Source organism: Odocoileus virginianus, chromosome 9, assembly GCF_023699985.2.
Source record: "Odocoileus virginianus isolate 20LAN1187 ecotype Illinois chromosome 9, Ovbor_1.2, whole genome shotgun sequence".
Lineage (NCBI taxonomy): Eukaryota > Metazoa > Chordata > Mammalia > Artiodactyla > Cervidae > Odocoileus > Odocoileus virginianus.
Window position 1 is genome coordinate 50,178,878 of NC_069682.1, and position 24,675 is coordinate 50,203,552.

The 24,675-nt window shown below is 60.5% G+C and overlaps 1 protein-coding gene across 14 annotated transcripts in view; it reads left to right on the plus strand.

Annotated features, from left to right (window-relative positions):
* KCNQ2 (potassium voltage-gated channel subfamily Q member 2) overlaps positions 1 to 24,675 on the plus strand; it is a 49,102-nt gene that overhangs the window by 17,288 nt on the left and 7,139 nt on the right. For 2 of the 14 annotated variants that reach the window (XM_070472431.1, XM_020875367.2), the window contains exons 4-15: positions 249 to 424; positions 1,256 to 1,381; positions 3,075 to 3,185; positions 3,711 to 3,806; positions 6,429 to 6,523; positions 7,575 to 7,604; positions 10,597 to 10,665; positions 11,560 to 11,589; positions 15,647 to 15,700; positions 19,104 to 19,327; positions 19,689 to 19,797; positions 20,195 to 20,326. In XM_070472431.1, the coding sequence (XP_070328532.1) occupies positions 249 to 424; positions 1,256 to 1,381; positions 3,075 to 3,185; positions 3,711 to 3,806; positions 6,429 to 6,523; positions 7,575 to 7,604; positions 10,597 to 10,665; positions 11,560 to 11,589; positions 15,647 to 15,700; positions 19,104 to 19,327; positions 19,689 to 19,797; positions 20,195 to 20,326 (1,252 nt within the window). Of the gene's footprint in view, positions 1 to 248; positions 425 to 1,255; positions 1,382 to 3,074; positions 3,186 to 3,710; positions 3,807 to 6,428; positions 6,524 to 7,574; positions 7,605 to 10,596; positions 10,666 to 11,559; positions 11,590 to 12,990; positions 13,169 to 15,646; positions 15,701 to 19,103; positions 19,328 to 19,688; positions 19,798 to 20,194; positions 20,327 to 22,234; positions 22,343 to 24,675 lie in introns of those variants that run through there. The other 12 variants (XM_070472423.1, XM_070472424.1, XM_070472426.1 and 9 more) reach the window with 12 other exon arrangements.

Sequence of the window (24,675 nt, forward strand, 5' to 3'; positions counted from 1 at the left end):
ACTGGCTCTTTCTGGAAGTTTCTTTCTACCTGCCCTCTTGGCATCAGAGCCTGTGGTTGATGCAGCCTGAGTGCAGGGCAGTGAGGTGCTGGGCAGCCGTGCCCAGGGAAGGGTTGGGCTGGGGGGGCTGTGGAACCAGGCCCTGCTGGCCCTTTGTGTGTGTCCATCTGTCCATCCTCCCAGAGCCCTGGTGGGGGCCGCCCTTCTGCAGCAGAGGGCCCACCCCCCAGCTCCGCCATCTCCCACAGACATCATGGTGCTCATCGCGTCCATCGCTGTGCTGGCTGCTGGTTCCCAGGGCAATGTGTTCGCCACATCAGCGCTCCGGAGTCTGCGCTTCCTGCAGATCCTGCGCATGATCCGAATGGACCGGCGGGGCGGCACCTGGAAGCTGCTGGGCTCCGTGGTCTACGCACACAGCAAGGTGACAGTGCCAGGCCAGGGTGCGGAGGGCTGGCCGGGCATGATGCAGCATCATTTCCTCTGGGCATCTTCCCGCGACTTGACCCTTGGCCTCGTCTCTCCAGCTTTTCTGCCAGGCCCGGTCCATTTAGGTCCCACCCAGAACCAGCTGGCTCCATGGTGAGGGGGGTGTGCTGCATTAGTGCCCATCCCCCAGTCACCTGCCAATTAGGCTGAGGCTCGTGGTGGCCACTGGCTGTGGGACCCGCGAGATGGCTGCAGTCCCAGGTCCTTCCCGATCCCCACCCTGTGTTCCCAGGAGCTCCACAAGCCCAGACCCCACCCTGCCAGGCTGTGCGGAGAGGCCCTCCTGCTGGTGGGTGACTATATTGGTCCCCAGCCTTCTCCCCACTGTCCTTCCTGTCTGAAGACCCGAGGCTGGGCTTTGGTTGACAAGACAAAGTGGGAGTCTCCCTCAGCCTCAGGGAAGTTTGGGTGGGGCCCCAGCAGGCCAGACATTCCCCAACCTGCCCGCCTGACAGCCATTCAGGACCACTCTCTTCCTGGGTGGATGTGGCTCTGGGCCATCCCTGCCTGCCATCCTCTAGGGGTGAGATGCGCAGGTGTGGGACCACCCACGGCTGGGGCTGGGGCTGGAAAACCAGCTGCCTCTCCTGTCTGCCCAGGCTTGGGGCTCCCAGGGACTCTGTGGCCAGCTCTTGGAAGAGGTACCTGCCCCGGAAGCCCAGGGGACCCAGAGCTCAGCGAACCTCCAGCCAGATGGGACCTTGTGCTCCTGGGCGGGTTGGGCTGGGTGCCAGCCTGGCAGCTGTGATGCGGCCATCTCTTGCAGGAATTGGTCACTGCCTGGTACATCGGCTTCCTCTGCCTCATCCTGGCCTCATTTCTGGTGTACTTGGCGGAGAAGGGGGAGAACGATCACTTTGATACCTACGCGGATGCACTCTGGTGGGGCCTGGTGAGTGTCTGTCCTCTGGGGCCAAGGAGAAGGGCCTTCACCAAGGATGTGCTCGCCGGACGTGGCCTGCCTTGGGGTCCCTCCTGCCCATGGTCTGAGCTCCCCCCATCCCTCCCCACGGTATGCCCCTGACTGCCCAGGCCTGGACAGCAGACCTTCAGTTCTCCCGCCTGACCTGGCTGGAGACATATCTCTGGGGCCACCTGCTGGCTGCTTCTGACCAGGATGCCACGTGGAGGTGGCATCCCAGGTGGGCTGTGGTGGGGGATGCACTGGTCTATATGGGGTGGCAGGAAGCCTGGCCCTCAGGGAGCCTGTGCCCAGCCATGGCCGGTCACCTTCCTTCTCCGCTGACCAACCTGTGTGATCTCTGTGATGGAGGGGGAGGGGCGGTGCTGCCTGTCATGTTGATGGAGGGGAGTTTGAAAAAGGGGAACTGGACCCCCTGACTCAACCTCCCAGGCTGCTCCTGACGAGGAAGACTCCATCCAGAGCTGGTGAATTTTTGACCCAAGCTCACAGCCATCTACCTCCTGGGCCCCTTGTGGGCCCCTCTCCTGTGACCAGGTGCAACGGCCTCTTCTGAGAAGAGGCTTCCTGGGCCACCCTCCGAAGGGCCCCGCAGACCTCGACCCCAATAGCTCGAGCCAGGACCTCCGTCTAGCTCCTCCTTGTCTGTTTCCATGGACGCCCCCAGGTGGGGGCCGAGTGCTCCTCCTTTGTTGTGCCTCCTCCTCAGACGGGGAACCCCTTCTGCATATTCCCCACCTACACCGGGGGTTTCCTCTGTGGACTTTATTTTTATTTTAGTGTTTCATTTTTGGCCGTGTTTCTTGATGTGTGGGGGTCTTAGTTTCCAGACCAGAGACTGAACCTGGGCCCTTGGCAATGAAATTGCCGAGTCCTGACCAAGAGACCTCCAGGGAAGTCCCTTCTCTGTGAACTGCAGACTTTAAAGGTTCCCTCTGCTCTCTGATGGGATGAGATTGGCCCTTCCCCATCCTATCATTCTTGGGAACCGTTCCACCTGAGATCCCCTTGTTCTGCTCTGGGGGCTGGTGGTCCTTGGAGGGGCCTCATGGGCACTGGGGGAGTCCTCCCACTGCCTCGCTCTCAAGCTGGCCTCCCGAATGCTGGCTGTGAACACTGGCCTCAAATGATGGCCCCAAGGACCGAGGCCGCAGCAATCCCCCATGCCCCCAAGTCTGTCCTTGTTTTGGGAGTACATGACCTTCTGAGGGAGAAGTTTGTGAGATCCTGTGTGTGGAGGTGCCCCCAATCCCATGCCCCTCCTGGCAGCTGGACCCTTCCCTCTCTGGCCTCAGCTTACAAGGCCCCCCTCCAAAGGCCCCTACATGACCCCTGAGCATCCTCAGAGGGTCCCTTGGCCCTGTTGCCTCTGAGGCTCCGGCTTTTTCGGAGCCTCCTGGCTGCCCGTCTGGCTGGAGGTCAACCCTCCTGGGTGAACCTGCCCTGCCCACCTCAGGTGTAATTGAGAGTGGAGGCCGAACACCCCACCCCCCGCCCCTTGTTCATTTTGGTTCTTGAGTGGGGAAGGGTGGCTGGTGGTGACCCCGGCCTCACGGGCCCTGCGTGGGCAGCATGGGGCGGGTGTCTGTCCAGCTGCCCTGAGGCCTCGGAGGGGGCCCTGGCTCCTGCCAGGCCTGGCTGAGGATGGGCCCTCTGTTCACAGATCACCCTGACAACCATCGGCTACGGCGACAAGTACCCCCAGACCTGGAACGGGAGGCTCCTGGCGGCGACCTTCACCCTCATCGGTGTCTCCTTCTTTGCTCTTCCTGCCGTGAGTCCCGCCTTTCCTGCCTTTGCGGGGGATGGAGTCTGGCCTCCTCGGTGACCACTGCTTTCCTTGGGGTCACGTGGGACAGGGCAGGGCTCCCCTCTTACTGCATCTCTGGGTCCCCATCAGCAGCCCCTAGCCCTGGGATTGACCAGTTGGGTCCCTGTGGCCAGGAGTGGAGCTGTGGCTGATATGGCTCTGGCAGGTTTCCTGCAGAAGGCGAGGGGGCCCTGTCAGCCCTCCCCCTGCAGCTGTGCAGGGCATGGGGGAGCTGGTGGTACTGCTGTCCAAGTGTTCTTCTCAGACCCTGGGCCTCACCCCCCGCTCGTTGCAGTGTAGACAGACTGGGAAGGACTGTAACCTTTGTGCCCAGATGTGTTCAGAGTGGGCCCTGCCACTCTGAAGCCCCCAGTCTATCTCCTGGTGACTAGGGACTGGGGGTAGGGGCAAGAAGGTGGGGCCAGGAGTGTGCAGGCAAGGTGGGGGGGCTCTGGTCCCCGGGCGCTGTCTGACTCCAGTGACTTGCAGGGCATTTTGGGGTCTGGCTTTGCATTGAAAGTTCAAGAGCAGCACCGTCAGAAGCACTTTGAGAAGAGGCGGAACCCTGCAGCGGGTCTGATCCAGGTGCGTCCAGATAGCCCCCATGTGAGCCCCACACGGACCCATGGGACCCCTGGCCTGGGCCCGAGGTGTTAGAGCGAAGCCCCTCTGGTGTTTGTCTCCTGTCGGGGAATTCAAGTCTGTGCTGAGAGCCACTTAGATGCTTGCAGTGGCCCGGCACCTGTGGCACAGGTAACATCAAGGCCAGTGGTCTGTGGGCCCTGGGCCAGGCTGTCACCGGTGCCCCCGAGCTGTCCCCTCATAGCACCAACACTGCCTTGTACTTGTGGGATGGGGGTTCAGAGACCCCCATGCAGGTAGGTGGCGGAGCCATGTCTGTGCTGCCCAGCTTGCACCACCTACCCCATTACTGGGGTCACAGTGGCCATGCAGCGTCCAGCAGTGCTTCCTAAACCATCCTGAAAGTGTGGGCCAGGCACAGGCTGCCCAAGGGGCTGAGGTTCCCACAGCCCTTCCCAAGGACCGGGGGACCCAGTGGACCTTTGGCATTGACTGACCTTTACTGCTGGCTGGACACTGGCTTGCGGCCACTTACCTGGCTTTCTTTTTTAAAGATGTGGTCTTGCCCACGCTGCTGCCTACATTTGTGTGTATATGTACACCTGTGTCTTTCACCATTAAGAACTTCAAACGACTGCTTCTTTTAAATGCGAAAGAGTGTAAAGAAGAACAAAAATGCCCACCCCCCTATTGACAGTAGTCCCACCCACTATTGACACCAAAGTCATAGTACTCCCAGTGGTTTCGAGGTCTGAGCAGCATAGGGAAGGAACTCAGCCTGAACAGATAGCACTTCCCCGCAGCCCCCTCCTCTCTGAGAAGCTCCAAGTTTTGGGGGAGGGTGGGAGATGGGGAGGCATTAGGGAAGGACCCCCACACACTGGGGACTCCATGAGGCCACACATGCCCAGCGCTGAACGCAGGCTCAGAAGTGACTGGAGAAGACCCTAAGTTCTTACCTTACCTGACTTCATGTGGTAGGAAGTCAGCCTCTGAGACTTTGGTTTCTTAATATGACAGCAAAGCACAAGCAATGAAAGAAAAACTTTTGTGCATCCAAGGACACTATTCGAACTGTCTCCTTAGAGAGTAAAAAGATAACCCACAGGATAAGAGAAAATATTTGCACATCAGATATCTGATAGAGATCTGGTATCCAGAATACATGAAGGACTCGTAGCTCAACTACAAACAGACAAACAACCCAACTAAAAAATGGGCAAAGGATTTAAGTAGACATCGCTCCAAAGAAGATATACCAGATGGCCTATAAGAACGTGAAAAGATGTTCAACATCTTTCTTCATGGAGGAAATGCAAATCAAAAGTCCTTCATGTCCACCAGGATGGCTACAATTTAAAAAAATTAAGTTGATGAGGAGATGAAGTCAGAAACCTCATACGTTGCTGGGGGAGTGGGTGTGAAATGGTGTGGCTGCTGTAGAAGACAGTTTGGTGGCTCCTCTAAAGGTTAAACCTGTCACACAACCCAGAAATCCCGTTCTTAGGTGAACACCCAACAGAACTGGAAACAGGTGTTTAGCCAAAAACTTTCACGAAGGTGTTCGCAGTGGCACTGTTCACAGGAATCAAAGGTTGAAACACCACCTCAGCCAGTGAAAGGGTGCAGAAGATGTGGTCCGTCCACATGCTTGAATCTTGTTGTTGTTTTTAGTCACTCAGTCATGTCTGACTCTTTGTAACCCTATGGACTGTAGCCCATCAGGCTCCTCTGTTCTGGGGTTTCCCAGGCAACAATACTGGAGTGGGTTGCCATCTTCTCCAGGGGATCTTCCTAGGGATTGCACCTGCATCTCCTACATTGCAGCAGATTCTTTACCACTGAGCCACCTGGGAAGCCCCATGCTTGAATATGTCTGGCCTTAAAAAGAACAAGGCTCGGACACAGGCTCCACCAGGGACAGGCCTTGGGAACGTGCTAAATGGAGGAAGCCAGACCCAGGAGGCCTGGCACTGAAATTCTGTTGCTAGGAAGTGTCCAGATTGGGGAACCACAGAGACTGACGCAGATCAAGGATGGCAGACCAGGGGTAGAGGGAGTGGGGAGTCATGCTGGTGGGTTGGGGGCCTTTAGTCTTGAAATGGTGAAAGTGTGTTGTTTGTCAAGGGGACATTTGCACAGCATCAGGAATGAGCTTAGCACCAATCAACTATGCCCTTTAAAAGGGTGAATTTTACATTATGTGTATTTTACTCTGATTAACAAGAGCTGTTGGGAACAGAAGCCAGGCCCGGCCAAGGCTGGTGTAAAGGTCAGGCCTGTGCCCTGCAGGGGTTCAGCCTTACAGTGGAGGATGCAGCCCATGTCCTTGGCTCTGGCCCTCACCTCCTGTCCCCTGGGGAGGGCAGGAAGGTGACCATGATGCCGGGTGATGGCTGCCAGGCATTAGGTGGGACAGATGGAAGGGAAAGAACTGGAATTCCATGCAGACTCACTGCCGGGGCCCCCCTCCCAACTCCACTCTGCAGAGGTGACTGTGGCCCATGGGGTGGGAGTGACACTGGGCTGCTGTCCAGAGGCCAGTGCAGAGGGATGTGTGAGGGCGAAGCCCTGGGAGAGGCGGGAGGGCCCCTAGCGCCTGCCTGACCCCTGTCCTCTCCACAGTCCGCCTGGAGGTTCTATGCCACCAACTTGTCTCGCACAGACCTGCACTCCACGTGGCAGTACTACGAGCGCACGGTGACCGTCCCCATGTACAGGTACCTCTGCCCCCCACCACGCTGCCTGTGTGTGCCCCCCATTTGTCCTTAATCCCCATTTTCAGTTGTTCATCATTTTGTTTGCTTTTTGTTCTTTTTCTTTAAACATGTACTTTTCAAAAATGAATTGTGTGTGATTTATTTTATTAACTTTGTTCTCTGTTTTATAGTTTGCGGCTTTTATTTTTCACCTTCATTCCGCCCCCTGCTTAGTGTCCTTGCTGTCAGGGGTGTAGTGTGTGAGTCTGGTGGACACGGCCCCCTGAGCTCACGGAGGTAAATGCGGCTGCTTCCACGGACCACAGCCCGGTGCAGCCCTACTGGTGGGGGGCCCTGTGTTTAGAAACAAAAGGATAACCTTGACCCTCTGACCCCCAACAAGGGCCAGGGTCTCTGTCGAGGAAGGAGAGACACCCTGGACCACAGCGAGGCCCCAACAGGACAAGGTGCAGACACCCCCAGGATCCCTGCAGGGGAGAGAGTGTCCTGGGGAGCCCCCCTGGGGGTCGCATGGACAGTGGGCACCCTTTCAGGCTCTGCCCCTGGGGTGTGTTGGTGCCAGGCCTGGGCTCAGGATGAGGTCCGAGGTGAGAAGGGTGGGGGCCTGGCTGGAGTCCATGAAGGTCAGGTGCCCTCCGGTGAGTGCTGAACTCTGGGTCCTCTCAGCCAGAAGAGTCCCCTTACCTGCCCCTGGGTGTCCACCCACGGAGCCCTCACTGGGGCAGAGTCCTCCTGCAGGTCCCCACCTGCCTCTCCCAGGATCTGTCACCTGGGAAACGGTGCTGCCCTTTCCCCTCTCCAGCATTTGACCCACCAGCACTTCCGGGGACACTCAGTCTCGGGGTGCCAGGGGCCCAAGGGCACTCGCTGTCACCCCAGGCCCTGTGCTCCCAGCCCTCGAGGTAGGACCGACCCTCGTGCTAATTTTCTTTGTTCTGTTGTTTCCCCCACTTTCCTCAACTATTTTTTTTTTCATTTCCTTTTTCTTCTCCCGTTCTTTTACAATCTTCTGTTCCTTTCCCTCTGTGTGTGTGTGAAAAACACTTGAAAGCTCGCAAACTCAAACCTACGGGGCCTCCAGGTAGGATTGCATGGGCGGAAAGCGTGTGGTGTGATTCTGTTCTGTTGGGGACTGTCCCGGGGCCCCCTGAGCCAGCCCCGCCCGGCCTGTGGCCCCTACCTGGAGCCACACGCCCCCTCCTTGCTCCCCTGGTCCCCTCTTCCTGACTGCCCCCACCCCCAGCTGCTTTCTTGTGCTGGATCTGTCTGTCCAGGTGTTTTCTGTCCCTTGTTCTGCTTCCTGCCTGTCTCAGTGGCTGGGGTCCTGCCCCTGTGCCTCCACCCTGCCCCCGGGGCCCCACTTATGCCCAGTGCAGAGGTAGTGGAGACAGGGTATTGGCCGTCCCAGTTTGGGGCACCCCCAGTTAGCAGCCCCCAGTCCTGGCAAACTGCTCTGGGCTTGGGGTCTCTCTCTCTCTCTGCATCCACTCCCCCAACCCCAAGTCTTTGCACTGCAGTGAGAGTGAGACTCGAGGCTGTGGACAGAGGGTCCTGTGGCTCATCCGTGTGGCCCCACTGACCGTGTCTGCACCGGACAGCTCGCTTCCTGGGGTCCCCTGTCTAGACCGGGTGCCGAGCTGCTCCAGGAGGGGTCACCTGTGCCCTTCGTAGGCCCTGTCTTTCCCCTCAGAGTGGTGGCACTGTGCTCCGCTCTGCAGAGCAGGGCTCTCTCATCCTCCCTCGGTGCCCTGTGTGGGAACCTGTCAGTTAATCCTCTGCTCCCAGAAGGGAAGAGGGGGCCGGGCAGGGCCAGGCTCCGAAGGCAGGAGGGCCTGACCCCCCGCCCCCAGAGGCGGCGTGGAGAGGGAGCAGGGTCCTTCCCGGCCGCTGACCCTGGACTCCTGGGGCTCCAGGTGGGGGGGACCCTGCTTCAGACCCTGACAGGCTCCTCCCAGACCAGCAGCCCTTTGGTTCATCTACTCCAGCAACACCACATCCCCCGATGTCTGGGGAGACACCCCTGCCCAGCCCCGGGCCTGGGGACTGGTGGTGTCCTCCGCAGCCGGCTGACCCCTAGACTAACACTGCTCGCTCCTGTGTGTCCCACCCCCATCACCCGCTGCACCCTCGTCCCCCATGACTGGACTGTGTGTGCGTGGCCCTCGAGTGTGTGGCGCCTGCACGTCCTTTGCCCGTCTGTGTTCTGTCCCCCTGCCGCTCTGTGTCCAAGGCATGGCGCCCTAACTGCGTGTCCCTGCCCTTGACCCACGTGTGTGGGGGCTGAGTGGGTCCAGCTGCCCGGGGTCTCTGCTCCAGGCCATGGTGGGTGCTCAAGGTGGTGGGGAGACCAGCTCTGCCCCAGTGTCACTCCTGGGGCTCTACTGTGCCCATGGCTTGAGCCGACTGAACTGCCCAGGCCTCCTGCTTGGTCTGAACCTAAGAGGACAGGGGAGAGCCTTGGAGAGGAGTGGGGAGGGGGAGAAGGAGGGCGAGCGTTCCCAGGATCCAGGCCTGGCGGGGCTGGGACTGCAGAGGGAACAGAGGGATGGGGCCACACCTGCTGGCCCTGGGATGGCAATGACCAGGGCAGGGCCGGGGGAGGGATGCTCCTCTGGGTGCTAGGGGCATGGCTGGGCAGCGGAGGAGTTGGGAGAGACCAGAGCAAAGTTGGAGGCTGACTGGCAGGGGCAGGTCAGGGCTGCGGGTACAGGGGGTCAGGGATCTTCCTGTTTTGGAGACAGTGGGGAGTCCGAGCAGAAGGACTAGAGCGAGTCAGAGGAGGATGGGCATCCGGGGACCAGGGACATGGGGTACATGGGAGGGACAGGAGGGGGTAGGGGCTGGAACCAGGGTGTGTGCGGAATGGTGGTACTGCGGGACAGAGTGAGGACACCCAGGAGAGTCTTGGACACAGTTGCCTGGGAGAGTCAGGGGTCCCCAGGGTCAAGAAGGCCTGAAGCTCAGGACAGGGTTTGGGGACCTGGGGCTCAGTGGGGATGTCACAGACAGTGGGGGTGTCAGAGCAGATGGGGGTGTCAGAGCAGGTGGGGGTTCACAGACAGTGGGAGTGTCACAGAGCAGGTGGGAGTTCACAGACAGTGGGGGGTCACAGAGCAGGTGGGGTGTCAGAACAGGTGGGAGTGTCAGAGCAGGTGGAGGCTGAGTCAGGAAGGAGAGACCGGTGCCTGGAAGCTGACAGGGTGACTGATGGACGAGATGGAAGCTGAGGGTTGAAAGTGTCCAGGAATCAGGTGGGAAGTGGGGAATGGGGTGGGGAGGGACCTGGGGAGTGGGGTGGGAGGAGGGACAAAAGTGTCCCCAGACAGCATGGGGACCCAAGTCTCTAGGTGAGGCTCCTGCAGCTGGAGGTGGGGGCGTGGGCTTCCCCAGGAGCCACCCAGGTGTACAGACCACTGCCTGACATCCCAGAGGTACTTGATTCACCTCTGGCTTTCTTGCTGGTGGCCACAGCCTGAATGCTGGATTGGCAGGCAGGCCAGGCATGCGGCTGTCCTGGTGGGTGGGACTCCATCTGGGAAATGGGGCTCAGAGTAGGGCCAGACCAGTCACCCAGGAGCCGCCCAGTGGGCTCTGCCCAGCACAGTCCTTTTCTGGGACCTCCGCCCTGCTCAGCTTTGGCAGAGAGAGTGGCTCAGAGAGAGAGGGGTCTGGGAGTCCTAGGATGTTGGGGGCTGCGTTTTCAACTGTGCTGCAAATCCAGGGGGTGTTCAGGAGTTGGGAAGGGGGAGGGGCAACCCCCCATTTTCTGGTGCCCTGCGGGACCTGCTCCATGTGGGCGTCCCTTCTAGGGATGGCCTGGACACCACCCGCTCCCAGGCCGAGGTGCCCAGGGAAAGTGAGCCCAGAGGAATGCAGAAAGTGCCTGGGCTGCAGAGGTGGAGGCACGGGCTCCCCGGGGGTCTGCTGCCGCCATGGATTCCTCCTGTTTCTGCCTGTGACAGATCATCACGGCCTGTGTCCCCATGTGAGATGTGGACACCGGTGAGAGCTGGCATGGGGGTCCCTGGGGCTCTGGTGGGTTGTGGGCTCACTCACCTGTCCTCTTGCTGCAGACTGATCCCGCCGCTCAACCAGCTGGAGCTGCTGCGGAACCTCAAGAGCAAGTCTGGACTTACCTTCAGGTGGGCGGGGGCGTCCATGCTGGCTCTGATCCCCTGTGGCTCCATGAGAGCCAGTAGGGGTGCCCAGGCTGAGCTAAGGCCCCCGATGGCTCAGAATGTTCACATTCTATTGCTGTAGGCCCTGGTGCTGCTGGTGGTTTTCCCCTGTTGCTGACCAGTCTTGGCTCCCATCCTGAGGGCTGCTGGTTTGGGGGTGGGCACGGGGGAGGTGGTACTCCATATGGGGCTGGGAGGCTGGTGCTCTGGCCACAGGTCAGAGGAAGAGTCCAACCCTGGAGCATCGGGTGGAGACACGTGAGTAGCACCTGCTGCTTCCTTCACGACCACAAAGCCTGCGACTCCTGGAGCACTTGACACAGACAGGCTTGCCAAGGACACGAACTGGCCAGTGGGCGAGGAGGGGAGGATGCCTGCTAGACCCAGCGCCCAGGGCTATTTGAAGAGCTCTCAGCAGTGGGGCATCTGGAGAGGGTTGGATAGTGCCCCCCTGCAAAGATTCATCTGTGTCCTGGGACCTGTGAACATGACCTTATCTGGAAGAGTCCTTGTGGGTATGGTTAAGTGAAGGACCTTAGCTGTCCTGAGCATCGGCAGCTCCAGAGCTTTCTTCACACGTTCTCTTTGAAAGTTTGTTAATATTGGTGATGCTGATTAAAACAAGTGTCCATAAACATGGGGCCATAGCACCCTCAGTCTCAAAACTTCTCGTGACCACTTCCAGATTTGCTGTCCCTCCGCTGCCTCCTTGAGCCCCCAGGGAACTCTCAGGGATGTGTGGGCTGTTTCTGCACCCCTCACACGCAGCCCTGGCCCATGGGAGCATTGTGCATCAGCTGCCCTGTGTGGGGTCCAGCCGCTGGGCTGGCTTCTGACATCCTGTGCTTCTGTTTGCAGGAAGGAGCCTCAGCCGGAGCCATCTCCCAGGTCAGTGCCCGCCTGCCTTCTGCTGCCTCCGCTGTGCTCTGAGTGTCCCGTGGAGCTCGCGCTGCTGCGGGGCCTGTGCATGCTCCCTGATGCCACTGCGCGAGGACCCCTGCCCGGTGGTGATGTGGGCACCTGGGTCTATGCCCCCTTCCAGGCTCCCAAGCTGAGGGGCAGCTCCTGTCTGCCCGCCTGTGACTGCAGCCCTTTGGGCAGGAGTTGGGGGGCTTCCAGGGGAGCAGTCTCACTGGCTCCAGGCACAGGGTCTGGGCTTCTCTGAGTCGAGGGTGACCCAGGTGGACACTCCCACGGGGTGTCCCAGACACTGCAGATCAGGGTCAGGCAGTGGGGAGGGGGGTGCTGTTCTGAGGGGAGGTCTTCACACCACCCCAGAAGGTCTTGGTTTGTGGAGGTTTCTGGAGGATGGAGGAGTGGGAGAGGGTTCCCTTTGGGCAGGGTCTCCTGCCCCGCCTCACACCCCCTGGGTGGGCACCCGTACCCCACTACTCGTGTCTGTCTAGGCCCCTGCAGTTCTATTTGGTTTATGTGAATTTGAGACCGGGACCCCAAATGGGGACTCCCGGGGGTGATCTCAGCTGGGGTTAGGGTGATAGCACCCTGCTGTTTTCCTAGTTTTGAAAAGAAAGCCAGATCAATTCACTACTTTTGAGGCTGGTGACCTGCAACCTGCCCATGTACTGCTGTGTATCCCTGAGCTCAGGGGTTCCTTGGTGCCCTGTACACCTGCATGGGGAGTCCCGTCCCCCAGGCCATGGGCCAAAGACGCTGCCGGCTTGTTCATGCCCTCCTGGACTGAAGGCTGCTCAGCTGGGAAGGCACTGGGCTGAGCCCTGCTTCAGCATCCATCGGAGGTGGGCATGTACCCCACCCCTGAGTCTCTAAAGCGGGTTGGCCACTGGAGCTGACCTGAAAACATCAGCAGTGCTTTGCCTCCAACCAGCCCAAAGAGCAGCAGAGATGACCCTTTAGATCCCAGACCAGAGTGGCTTTATCCTGGGCAGTGACCTCTGTTCTCATGGGCACAAACCAAGGGGCCCGGCACTGGGCTGTGGTCAGGTGGGCAGGGAGGGGGAGCAGCAAGCCTGACGTCTGGGGCGCCCCAAGGCTGCTCCGCTTTATTGGTTCTCGTTGGTGCTGCCATCAGCCCCTCCTGTGAGCCCCCAGGACCCGGAGGCCGAGCAGGTGGGCGCGGCTGCCCTCAGCTCTGCCCAGTGGGCGCTCTCTGGCCCTCGGCACGGCCCCTCCGGCCTATCGCGGCTCCCTGTGCTCACCGCCTGCGTGCCTCTCCCCTCCAGACAATTTTCGTCTCAGCCTCTCTCTCTCTCTCTCTCCTCTCCTGCCCTCCCCTCCCCCAATCTGGAAAATCTTGCCTGCCCCCCCAAGTGCCTTTAATCATGTCACTGCCCTTCTTGGGCCCCTTTCACGTCCGCTCTGTCTTTGGGGATGAGGTGGCTGACCCTGAAAGCAGGACTCCAGGTGAGGATTCACGGGAGCCCCCTGGCTCTCCGGCACGTTCTGTGGCTCCCCTTCCTCGAACCCGCTTTTTGCTCCTCCCTCCCTTCCCGTGTGTCCGTGTGTCCCTGCCTGTGACCAGCGGCTTCCCCTGGGGGCCCCAGGCTGAGGCCCTGGGACAGAGGGCTGCCTATCCTGGGAGCACACCTTTCAGCCAGGGCATTTCTGTGCCCCGACTGGAGCAGCCAGGAGCCCCTGTGCAGCACCTGGTGCACAGTAGGTCTGCAGGAAATGGTCCCGCCCTGGACACCTGTGGGTGGGCTGTTCCTGGGCTGCCCGGCGAGGGGACCCTAAGCAGGTGGATGGGGTGGGTGCGGGGCTCCTCCACTGCCGGGAGACCCTTTGGTCCTGGCTCATGGTGGGGACATGCACTGTTGGCTGTGTGGGCGTCAGACCAAGGCGTGGGGCTGGCAGAGGGCGGGGGCAGGTGGGGGTCTCCGGCTGTGCTGCTCCGGGTGTGGCTCTGACCTGCCCTTTGATCTACCCCATTTCTGACTGCCTTCTCCTGTGCCTGGGGAAACCCCTGTGCCCCAGCTGCTTTGCTCCCGTCCGTGTGGCCCCCTCTTCGTGGTGGGGGGCCGTGTGCCGTGTTTGGGTGCGTGTCTGTCCAGTCTGGTGTTGGTGACTGTTTGTGGGCACCTCTTCCACCCTCTTGAGCCCAGGCCCCCCCGGGCTGCATGTGGGCAGGAAACCCCAGGGCCAGTCTAGAGCCCAGAGGCGATGGGCTGGAGTCAGGGCTCCTCACTGCCCACCCCAAGCAGAGGAGCACTGTTCAGGGGGGTTGGCTGGGCCACCACCAGTCCCCCTCCCTCTGCTCTTGTCCTGCTCTCAGACTTCCTTGTTTCATGCAGGAGCCTCTGGCCACGTGAGGCTGTTTAAATTTTCATTAAAACTAAAGAAACCGCTGCAGTTGGAGAGCTGCTCCCCAAGCTCCCGTGCGTGGGAGCCAGGCTTGAGGTGTCACGTAGGAAATGGTGGGTGGGCAGTGTGGGGCTGCTCATCTGTTCAAGGCTGGGGTCCTTCCAAAGAGCCGGAGGCAGACACCCCACCCCACCTCATGCTATTTCCTGGGGGAGGAGCCCCCAGGCGGGGCAAGGCAGGGCTCTGTGTGCAGGCCTGGGGACCCCTGCAAGGAGCTGGCCATGTAGATCTTGGTCTTTAGGGTCTTCATCTGTCCAGCAGGCCCTGGTAGAACTGTGGCTGCCTCGGGGGTGTGCCGGGGGAGAGCACGTTTGCCCTAAATTTGAGTTCTGTGAGCTTCTGGGGGGGGGTCCAAGTCCTGGGAAGGTGTGCCACTCCGCCCGGGGTGGCCCTCTAATTAGTTTTTTTCTACAACCTGAAGTAACTGGGGAAGGTCCCACCAGGGAAACGCACACTCTCATAGTGTCCTCCACGGAGGACGAGGCCGATGAAGCCGAGGGAGAGCTCTTTGAGGAGCCTTGACCCTAGCTTGCTGGTGTTAATGTGGGGAAATCCTTGCTGGGACAGTGGCAGGTGCCACCGGTGTTTAAGTGAATGTGAGTCGACACTGTTGGCTGTGTCCGGGTTTCTAGGCGTAGCAGTTTGACAGTCACTGTCTCAGAAGCAACAGCTTCGAAGGTGGAGGCAGAGAGTAAGACCCCAGGGAAGCGAAGGGTTTCTTGATGTTCTCGCTGGTTCTTTTCATTTCCGCTTAAAAGTTTTGTGGCTCAGACAGTAAAGAATTCGTCTGCAAAGCAGGAGACCCGGGTTCAGTCTCTGGGTCGGGAAGATCCCCTGGAGAAGGGAATAGCAATCCACTCCAGTATTTTTGCCTGGAGAATCCCATGAACAGAGAAGCCTGGCGGGCTGTGGTCCATGGGGTCACAGAGAGTTGGACATGACTGATCAACTAACACACTTGCAGGTTATTGTGCACAGCTGAGGCTCGCTCTGGCCTTTGCCGAGGGTCTTGGGCAGGCTGACCACCAGCTGCCTTTCCTGAACAGCTAGCTGCACGTCAGGATAGCCTTCACCCAGGGTCCGGCCTTGGCCGGCCCTTTGATGTGCAGGTGCCCCAAGCCTCCTCCTCCTTGGCTCCCCTCTGGGCAGAGGTGGCCACTGCCTTCTGGGTAAATGGGGGCCACTTCTGATCAGGCCGCTGGCTGGGTTGGTTTGTGAAGCCAAACTCGCACGTTTTTCCTCTGAAAACGTGAGCTTTCTGAAATCCTGTCCCTGTAGAACCAGCAAAGCCTTAGCCCATGTATTATTTTTTTGTTGGCATGAATATAGCAAAAAATAATACATCTTTTGAAAGAGATGGCCCCAAATAGATGCTGGAAGGAAAAGGTATTTTTGGAGAGAAAAAAAAAAGGATTTCTTTTTCTCTCCAAAAATAGGGACTATTTTCTTTTCCAGGCTGACGGAGGACTTCGTGCGCGACCTCCGCGCTCGCACTTCTCTCTCCCATGCGAACTCTGTGGCGGGTGCACCCCACGCCCACACGCCTGGCCGGGGTCCCTCCGGTCGCCAGCGCCCCCAGGACTAACTGTCCTCTCCTCATTTCCAGTAAAGGCAGACGGTGCGCAGAGTCCCTGTGTGGATGCTGCCCAGGACACGCTAGGTACCGCGGACACGCCTCTCGGACGACCATTGCTGCACGGCTCTTGTCCCCTCCCGCTCCAAACACTCTGCTTATTAGAGGTTCTAGATGCGCCAGGGAAAGGCTGGCGCCCGCCCGGCCCCCCAGGCCCCGATTCTGATTGGAAGCTCACCTCCCAGCCCCTTCGTGGAGCCCCTGCCCGCCTCTGACCCCAGGCGCCCTCCTGGGCCACAGGGGCACGGCGCTAACACCCTTCCTTCGCCTCAAGCCAAACTATGCCCCAACGATGCTGTACTCCAAGTAGGAGAGGGGCCGGCCAGGGGATCTGAACCCGCAAAGCGCGCCTTCCGGGGTCTGATTGCTCTCCTGCGAGACTTCCGCATGGCTGGGCCATCTAGCACCTCTACTACGCAAGGGAGGGCACTGCCCTCCACCTGCTGCCCGCCCGCGGGAGGCGGCTCTGTCCTGTGTGTGCCGGGCTCCCTGTGGTCCTGGCACACCAGACGCACCGGAAAGCCCGAGGTCCGCGGCTCCCCCCTCCCACGTACAGGCCTGGTTTAGGGCAGACTGGAAACGGGACGGTGGAAGGGCCGACCTTTGCCCTGTGGGCTCCCTGACTGCCGGCACGTTTCCTCTCTCTGTGCCCTGTCTGCTCTCGGGGATGTGGAAGTGTCTGTCCTCCTGCTTGCTCTGGGCCCCCTGCTGCCCGCCCCACCCTGCCCCGTGCGGCCCGCAGGTGCTGGCAGCTGCACTCACCAGTCATCGTGTGCATGTGGTCCGAGCTGGCCCTGGAAGCAGGGGTGTTGAGCGGTGGGCGTGGGGAGGGGCTGGGCAGCAGGTCGGGGCTCCAGGGCGGCATGCCTGCACACCTGCATCCGTGCATGCTCCGAATCCTGCTCCCCCAGAGAGGGGCTCGGAGGGGAGACCTCCCCCCACCCCGCACCTGCCGTGCTGCCTGTGTGTTCTGAAGTAGGCCTGCGGGGGTGGGGGGCTCTTGCAGCCCTCGGAGGGGAGATTTGGGGTCCCAGCAGAAGCTGTCCTGCTTGCCCAGAGCTTGTGTCCAGGGTGCTTCTGGCCACAGGCTGGCCTATCAGGTCGGGGGCTGTGGTCAGGCTGCCTGGGAACCGGAAGGGCCAAAGGTGCCCACAGCCGGTCCAGGGGCCCAGGCCATGCTTGGCCCTGATATGTGTGTTTCACAACTCTCCCCTCATCTTCCTCACCTTCCCTGGGCATCCAAGGTCCAGCTGTGGGCCAGATGGTTCTCTCGGTGGATGCTGGCTCTCCCCCCCACACGCTGGGCCCTGGCCGCGCAGACTAGGGTATAGGGGCGCTCAGCCGGGGCGCCCCCTCGCTTATCCCTGTTGATGGCTGGCTTCTCTTTTTGGTGATTTTGCCCTGGATGGGGGATGGGGGTGGTGGCAGGCAGGAGAGAAGAGGCTGGGCCTTGCTTTCTCCCCCAGACCTTCCTGAGCTTGCTCCCTGGCCCCGTGTAAATGCCCTTCACTTGGAGGGTGGGCTAGCTTCCTGCTCCTTCCCTGGGGGCAGGCGGCCAGAGCCCCACCCTGCATTTGCTTTCATCCTTGGCTTGTGAGGTGAGGGAGGGCCTTTCTTGACTCCTGCAGGACTGTCAGCACTCGAGCACCTGGAGTTAACGAAGGATCAGGGTGGCTGGGGGGCTGTGTGCCTGTGACTCTGAGTTGTGATAACTGAGAAAGTCCAGACTACCACTCATGGTCCCCCAACAGGGCGCTCCTTTCCGGTCTGAGCAGTCTGAGAGTCAGGGATGGGATGGCGGGGCCAGGGCAAGGGCAAGGCCAGGGAAGACTCCTTCCTGTGGCTCTGTCCTCGTAGGCAGCTGCTTGGGGCCAAGTTCCAGGGACCCCTGGTGTGCACAGGACAGCAAATCCAGCTGGGGGTCCCCATCAAATTCTAGGTGGGGCCCTTGCTTCTTGGTTCTCCTGGACCAGCTGGTGGTCTCCTTTGGGAATGACAAGGGTTATCTGCACACTGGCCCCCGTGCCCTGGCTCCGGGGGTCCCTCAGCCTCCCACCCCTGTCTTGGCCTCATGCCAGGCACAGCAGTTACAGGCTTGGGGTTAGTGTCCTGAGCAAGCAAATGCCCTGGCTCCTGTGCTCAAGGGGACCCTGGGCACCCAGAGTCTCTGGGGGAACCTCCCTTCCGAGTGGGCTCCCTGCCTCAGGCCTGAGAACTAGCACAGAGGGTCTCAGCTGGCTGGGGGCAAGGTGGGGGCACCAGCTTGGATTGCAGTGTCTGGGCTGGGTGGACCAGGCCATGGACCGTCTCTTGTCCATGGCCTGTCATCTCTGCGCCGTCTGACGCTGTGTCAGCTGTGGGTCCCCCTTGGGTCAATGGAGGTGGCTGACCCGGGGCATCAGTGATGGGACTGGCACTGTCTGAGGGATCAGCTGTGGTGGTTGCTTCCCAGGGGCAGCAGAGGCCCTGCCAGGTGCCCATGAGGGCTGGCGCCAGGCCCTGGGCCCCAGGGCAGTGCAGAGGCCACTCCAGGAGGTCCTGTGGCCCCTCAGTGTGGTGGCATGAATGGGTTCACAGTTCACAGGGACTTCGCTCTCCTCCAGGCAGATGGCGGTCTGTGGGAGGAAGTGAGTGGCCGCCTGGCCCTGGGCCTGACCTGTGACTACCACGACTGCTTCTGTCTCCTGCCTGAGGCCTGGAGGATGTTAGAACCAACAAACTCGGGGTGTCAGATCCATCTCTGTGGTTACCAATAGATGAGGGCAGGGAGCCCATTATGGGGCTGTGGCTGGATGGCCACGGTTGCCCCCTCCCTGTGGCCTCTGGCCAGGGCTCAGCTGGCACCCCAAGTGTTCTCCAGAGCGTGAATGTTCTATTTCTGGATGGGTCCTGTTTGGGGGAACCTGTGCTGCCCTGGGTAGAAGGGGTGGGCAGACCCTTGCCCTCCGTGCTGCTTCCCCTCCCCCTCCCCTGTAACTCTTCCTCCAGGCAGCTCCCCAGGGTTGGGCAGATGGGCCCAGGGGTCAGCTGCAGACCTCACCCTCCTGACCTGGTGCAGTTACGAGGGTGGAGGGGCAGGTGTGGTAACCACTGAAGTGGCTGGGTGCTCTCAGGCGGTGCCCAGGACGTTTGGAGTAGGAGGCCTGGCCGGACAGTGTGGCAAGAGCTCAGGCACCTTTGGGTGGCAACTGAGAGTGATTTCAGAGTCCACTGACCGATCCTTGGCCAGGCCAAGCACCCAGTGGGCCCCGGGAGTCTGTGGTAGGGCTGACTCGTCTCCACTCACCCAGGCAACCCTCCTTCCCCATCCCCATGGCCTTGGCGCCCCATCTACCCGCCAGCAGCCAGTGGGCTGGAGTGTTCTTTGCAGGGTGACCTCTCTTGCTGTCTTTCTGTGTGTCTGTCCGTCTATCGGTTCTCGCGGGAGCAGTCAGAAGGTCAGTTTGAAAGACCGTGTCTTCTCCAGCCCCCGCGGCGTGGCTGCCAAGGGCAAGGGGTCCCCTCAGGCCCAGACCGTCCGCCGGTCACCCAGCGCCGACCAGAGCCTAGAGGACAGTCCAAGCAAGGTGCCCAAGAGCTGGAGCTTCGGGGAACGTGGCCGTGCCCGGCAGGCATTCCGGGCCAGGGGTGCTGCTTCGCGGCAGAACTCGGAAGGTGGGTTGGGCAGCCCTGGGGGTAGGGGCCTGCTGTCCTGGAGCTCTGGGAGGCGGGGCCACATGGGCTTGTCCTGCACCACGAGCTCTGTGCTCATCCACTGCACTGGTGACGGTGTGCCCCTGCTCTTACGACAGACATTCCCCAGGTCCCGTGTGTGGACATATCACGTTTTGTCCATCTGTCCATGCACATTGATGCCCTCTTATACTCTCATGGTGGCTGCCCCCCAAGGAGCACAGTTGAGGGGAGCAGGCTGAGAAGGCAAGAGTGGGGGGCTGGAGCGCTGTGGGACCAGAGCACCAGGCCCCTCAGTGCCAGGGGCTGCCCAGCCTCTCACGGGCTGTGTCCTTCCACCCAGAAGCAAGTCTCCCAGGGGAGGACATCGTGGACGACAATAAGAGCTGCAACTGCGAGTTTGTGACAGAGGATCTGACCCCAGGCCTCAAAGTCAGCATTCGGGCTGTGTGGTGAGGACCTGGCTGCCTCTCGCAAAGCCATCTGTGCACGCGGGGCCTGGGGAGTGGGTGTGAGGACACGGCTCCAGGGTAATGCCTTGTGGCCAACACCACTTCAGCCTGGGCCCTGAGGCTCACAAGACACCTGCTGTCATGGCTGTCACCTGCGCCCGGGTGCCAGGTGCCTGGGGCTGTCCGTGGATGGCCAGGAGCTGTGCTGCACGGGGGTTCCTGAGTGGACAAGGGTCCTCAGCACAGCTAGGCCCAAAGGTGGAGGGGTTATGGGGGGTGGGTGTCCTAGGTAATAGTGCTAGAGATGCTGGGAGGGCCATAGCTAGGTGGTTGTTGTGGGGCTGCCTTCAGTGGTCTCTGCCCAGGGCTCACAGCCCCTCGTCTGACCCCCCACTAGTGTTATGCGGTTCCTGGTGTCCAAGCGGAAGTTCAAGGAGAGCCTGCGGCCCTACGACGTGATGGATGTGATCGAGCAGTACTCAGCCGGCCACCTAGACATGCTGTCCCGCATCAAAAACCTGCAGTCCAGGCAAGAGCGCCCACCCTGCCCTGGGGTGTGGAGCAGGGTCCTCTGGGCCAAACCTGGGTGCTGTTCGGGGTCCGGTGCAGTGCAGGCTGCCTGTTCCTGGCAGAGATATGGCAGCGGATGCAGCTGCAGACACAGTGGCTGGCCCTGCTTGCTGCCACATCTGGGCCCTTCCTCTCCGGCCCCACACCGGCCCCATGAGGGGTTTCTGCCATGTTCTCGTGTGGTCTGTTTTTGAATCTTTCTGTTGTTTCTCTCTTCTCTCTGCCCTTGCTTATGATGGGCAAGTGTGTATGTGTGTATGTGTGCACATGCACGTATGTGAATGCACACGTGTACTCACGCACGTGCAGACCATAGGTACACATGTGCACACACTTGTATGTGTAAAGTGCATGCATGTGCATGTGTGCACACGAGTGCAACACATGTTTTGCAGAAGTGTGTGGGTGTACGCATGTATCTGTGTGTGTTGTGTGTCCTTGCATGTATGTGTGCCCACGTGAGCTGGGGAGAGTAGTTCTGTTGAGAGGTAAAGGGCCAGTTTTCCCTGGGCCTGTTGGGCAGCAGTTAGGCCATGTGGCACCTCTTCCTCCAGAATGGAAGGGCAGGTTCTCCCTTACCTCACACAGAGGGATTCCCATGGCCAGAGTAGGCGGTGGGGCTGGACAGGTGCCTGGCATGGCCGGGGCAGGGCACACGCGGGCACTGCCATCTCTGGCTTGTTCACTCTAGGAGTCAGTCGTACATGCATGTACACAGACACAGTAAGGACTCGGGACACACATGCACACAGAACTATGTCTACTCCCACATGCACGTGTGTGTTGGCACACATGTACACAAGTAACTGTTTCCTAAGTCTCATGTCCACATATATGTCCCATAGGCCAGCACACACACATGCACACTGAGTACACATGTGCTCAGAAGCACGCACTGTCCACACAAACGAGCACACGTGTCTGTGGTGCCTGTGATGCCATGGCTGTCGTGGGTCTGTCCTGGTGTGGGCCTCACCCTCTGCTGGCCAGGCCCTTCCACTGAAGCTGCTGCCAGTTCTCTGGCCCTGAAGCCTGGACTCTGGCTGTGGGGGTGTCTGGATGGTCGTGGCAGTACCGGGGGTCAGCCCAGCCTCTGGCCCCACAGCAGGTGGCGTCCACCCGGTTCCTCTTGAGATCCCAGGGGAGTGGTCCATCTAGGCCTCTAGCTCTCCCTTTGGGTGGGGCCGGGGGGTGACCCCTTCCTGTCCACAGGCTTGGGCCAGGAGGTCAGCTGCTCAGTATCCTCCTCGAGCATTGAGTAGACCTGTGTGTTTGTGCGAACGTGTGTGCACATGCAGTTGTGCACGTGCAAATGTGTGAGAGTGCATGTGTACACAGGTGTGTGAACGTGTGCCAGTGCATGCAAACATGCAGGTGTGTGCAGTGTGTGAGCATGTATGTGTGTCCACATGGGTGCAAGTGTGCGTGAGAGGATGCCCCGGGTCCCAACAGCTGGCCCACCTCCACCGGTCACAGCAGCTGTTTTTGTTCACCAGACTCTTCTGTCCTAGATGGTCTCCTCTCCCTCCCTTTCCGTCTGGAAAACAGATGAGACAGACCCACCCCGCAGGAGCTGGATGCCTGTCGCTCACTGGCAGGGCCTTTGAGTCCTTCCTGGGACCCTTGGCACTCTGCTGCCAGTGTCCTGCGCATGTGGACACTGGCCCGGGCAGACGGGCACCGCGAGCTTGCGGCCCTGCCGGGTGCCGAGGTCCTGGAGCTCAGAGTCCTTGCGCCCGTCTGTACAGGGTTGGGGCGGCCTTCAGCAGGTCGTTCCTTTTGTCTATGCAAGTTCCTGCTGCCCCCCTCCTCCCATGTTGCTTCACGATGCATTTTCCCGGTGTCTCTTTTCTTGTTTACTCGCCAGGATAGATATGATTGTGGGCCCCCCACCCCCTTCAACTCCCCGGCACAAGAAGTACCCCAGCAAAGGACCCACGGCCCCTCCGAGAGAGTCACCCCAGTACTCACCTAGGTCAGGACACGCCCCCCCGTCTGTGTGGAATGCCAGTCCCCTTCGCTCCAGCCACATGACGGCAGCACCCTCTCTGCTCGACAGGACGTGGGGCTGTTTCTGTCCTTGACAAAGTGACGTCCTCTGAAGCCCCGGGAGGCTGGGCCTGGGGCCCTTGAGCTGCTCCTCTTGGCAGGTTCCTGGGGAGGCTGTGTGACACCTGTGTGACTGCTGTGGGGGTGCTCCCTGGGCACAAGTAGATGGCAGCCCCCCAGGGACCAGATGCGTTCAGACGTGAGAGTCTGCCTTGCGGGGTCTCTGCTTGAGCACCAATGTAGGCTCCTAGCACCACTGCCGGTGGGTCACCCTGGGCTGCTTATGGACCAAGCAGGTCCTCTGGCCTATAGACCCTGATGAAGAGTGACTAGGAAAGGCTCCAACCTGAGTGGGGCATCCAGGGGTTCCCCAGAGCCCTGGAATTTGTGTCTAGTTGTCACCGCAGTCAGGGTTCCTGCAGGAGGTGGTCCTGGCCAAAGGGGAGTGGGGTATTGAGGGCAGTTAGGTGTTAGGCAGCAGAACCAGGGTCATTGGTAGTGAATTTAGACATCGGAGCCTTCCTGTTCCCCTGGATGGTGAAATGATGGTTGTGACGCCCCCAGCAGGTCTGCGAGAGCAGCACCCAGGGCAGGGATGTGGGCTGAGGGCAGAGGCACCCTGTCTGTGCTGGCAGAGGGGACCAGGGGTGTCCTGAAGGCCAGCAGGGATGCTGACCACTGGACCAATGGAGCGAGTTGGGTGTCTGACTCCTATGTGCTGGGGTTTCTGTGTGTGAGGCTGGGGATCAGTGTACTTGGCACCTCAGCCTGGCAGCTCTCCTATAAGAAAGGAGTTTCCGGGGGAGCAGGCCTGACCCAGGGCAGCCCAGACAGTGTTTTTCGCATACCCTGTCCTTCCTGTGCCCCACAAGGAGGACAGCCCCCAGGAAGCTGTGCCTCGAGACAGCAGCCTGCCCTTCTGGCATCGCTGTAGGGCCCAGGGGCTGAGGAGGCCCTGCCAGCCCTCAGAGCCCCCAGGCCTCCCGGACCACTGCAGCCAGAGGACACGCAGACTCCCACAGAGAAGGGGCTGAAGGGCCGACTGGGCACGAGGGGTTAAGCCCAGCTCCTCACCTGAGGCCCAGGGGAGGGGGTAGTGCAGAGTCAGGGAGCACCCACCAGCAGCAGCTCCAGGCCGACCCTGGGCTGAGGCTCCCAGGGCAGCAGCCAGGTGGATGGCCCGTCATGTGGCAGGGGTGAAGGCGCTGAGCGCCCGTGCCTGGACTGTGTGGACACTTGAACACCAGACAGCCCTCCTCCCGCTCTGTCCCCACGGCGTCTGCTTGGAGTCTGAGGGCCCTTCGTCCCCCCTGCCCCAGCCCCCCCGCATGATCAAGCATGATGCCCACTGGAGCATGAGGAGGCTGCCCCATGGCTGATGCAAGCCTGACCCCTCCTGCTTCCTGCGACAGACAGGACAGATCCCTGAGTCCCAACAGGCAATCAGGGCAGCTGTGGATGAGGAAGGCAGCCAGGGAAGGGGCAGTGGCTTCAAGTGGCACTGCTAGGGGGGCTGGCAGCCCTCCCCACTCTGGAGCCTGGAAAGAGGCTCCGCCCATGAGGCTCGCGTGGCCTGTGCCCAGGTCACTGTCCTGCCAGCCGCACCCTGGCCCCAGTGTGTTTGCCAAGTGTCCATGTGGCTGCACCCCTCCAGCTCAGGCGCCCACGCTGCTGCTCTCAAGGCCCCTTCTGAGCTCCTCTGGGGCCATTCCTGCTCACACGGTGGTCAAGCAGAAGCCCCTCCAGGAAGGAGGCCTCCCTCCCGTCTTGTTGGCTTTCCTGACTGCTGCCCTTGTTTGAGGCCGGCTCAGCTGTGTTCTGCATCCCCCACTCGTGTGCACACAAGGGCACACTCACGTTCACACACGTGCGCGCACATACATGGAAGCACGCACACGCATGCACAGTAAGCACACACGTGTACATGCACGAGCGCACACGGACCCCTTCTGGTTGGCAGTGGCTCTGTCTGTCCCTTCTGGTTGTGCGTTGGCGGTTTTCAGTGTTAGTCTGCGTCCCCTCCCGCGTCTGGAGCATGGAGCGTATCCCTCACGCCCCCCTGCCCCCTACCCGCGCTTCTGTGGTTCCCTCTGCAGACCTTTAGCTCCGCCCCCTCCAGACCCCCGGGTGGGCGGGGCCTCAGTGGCACGTTATCCAGGAGCAGAGCCGGAGTGGGGGCTGGGCTCAGGGTGGGGAAGATGCGGGGAGCTGGGAGTGCATGGCCTTGACTTCCTTCTCTGCTCCTCGCTGATGTGCCAA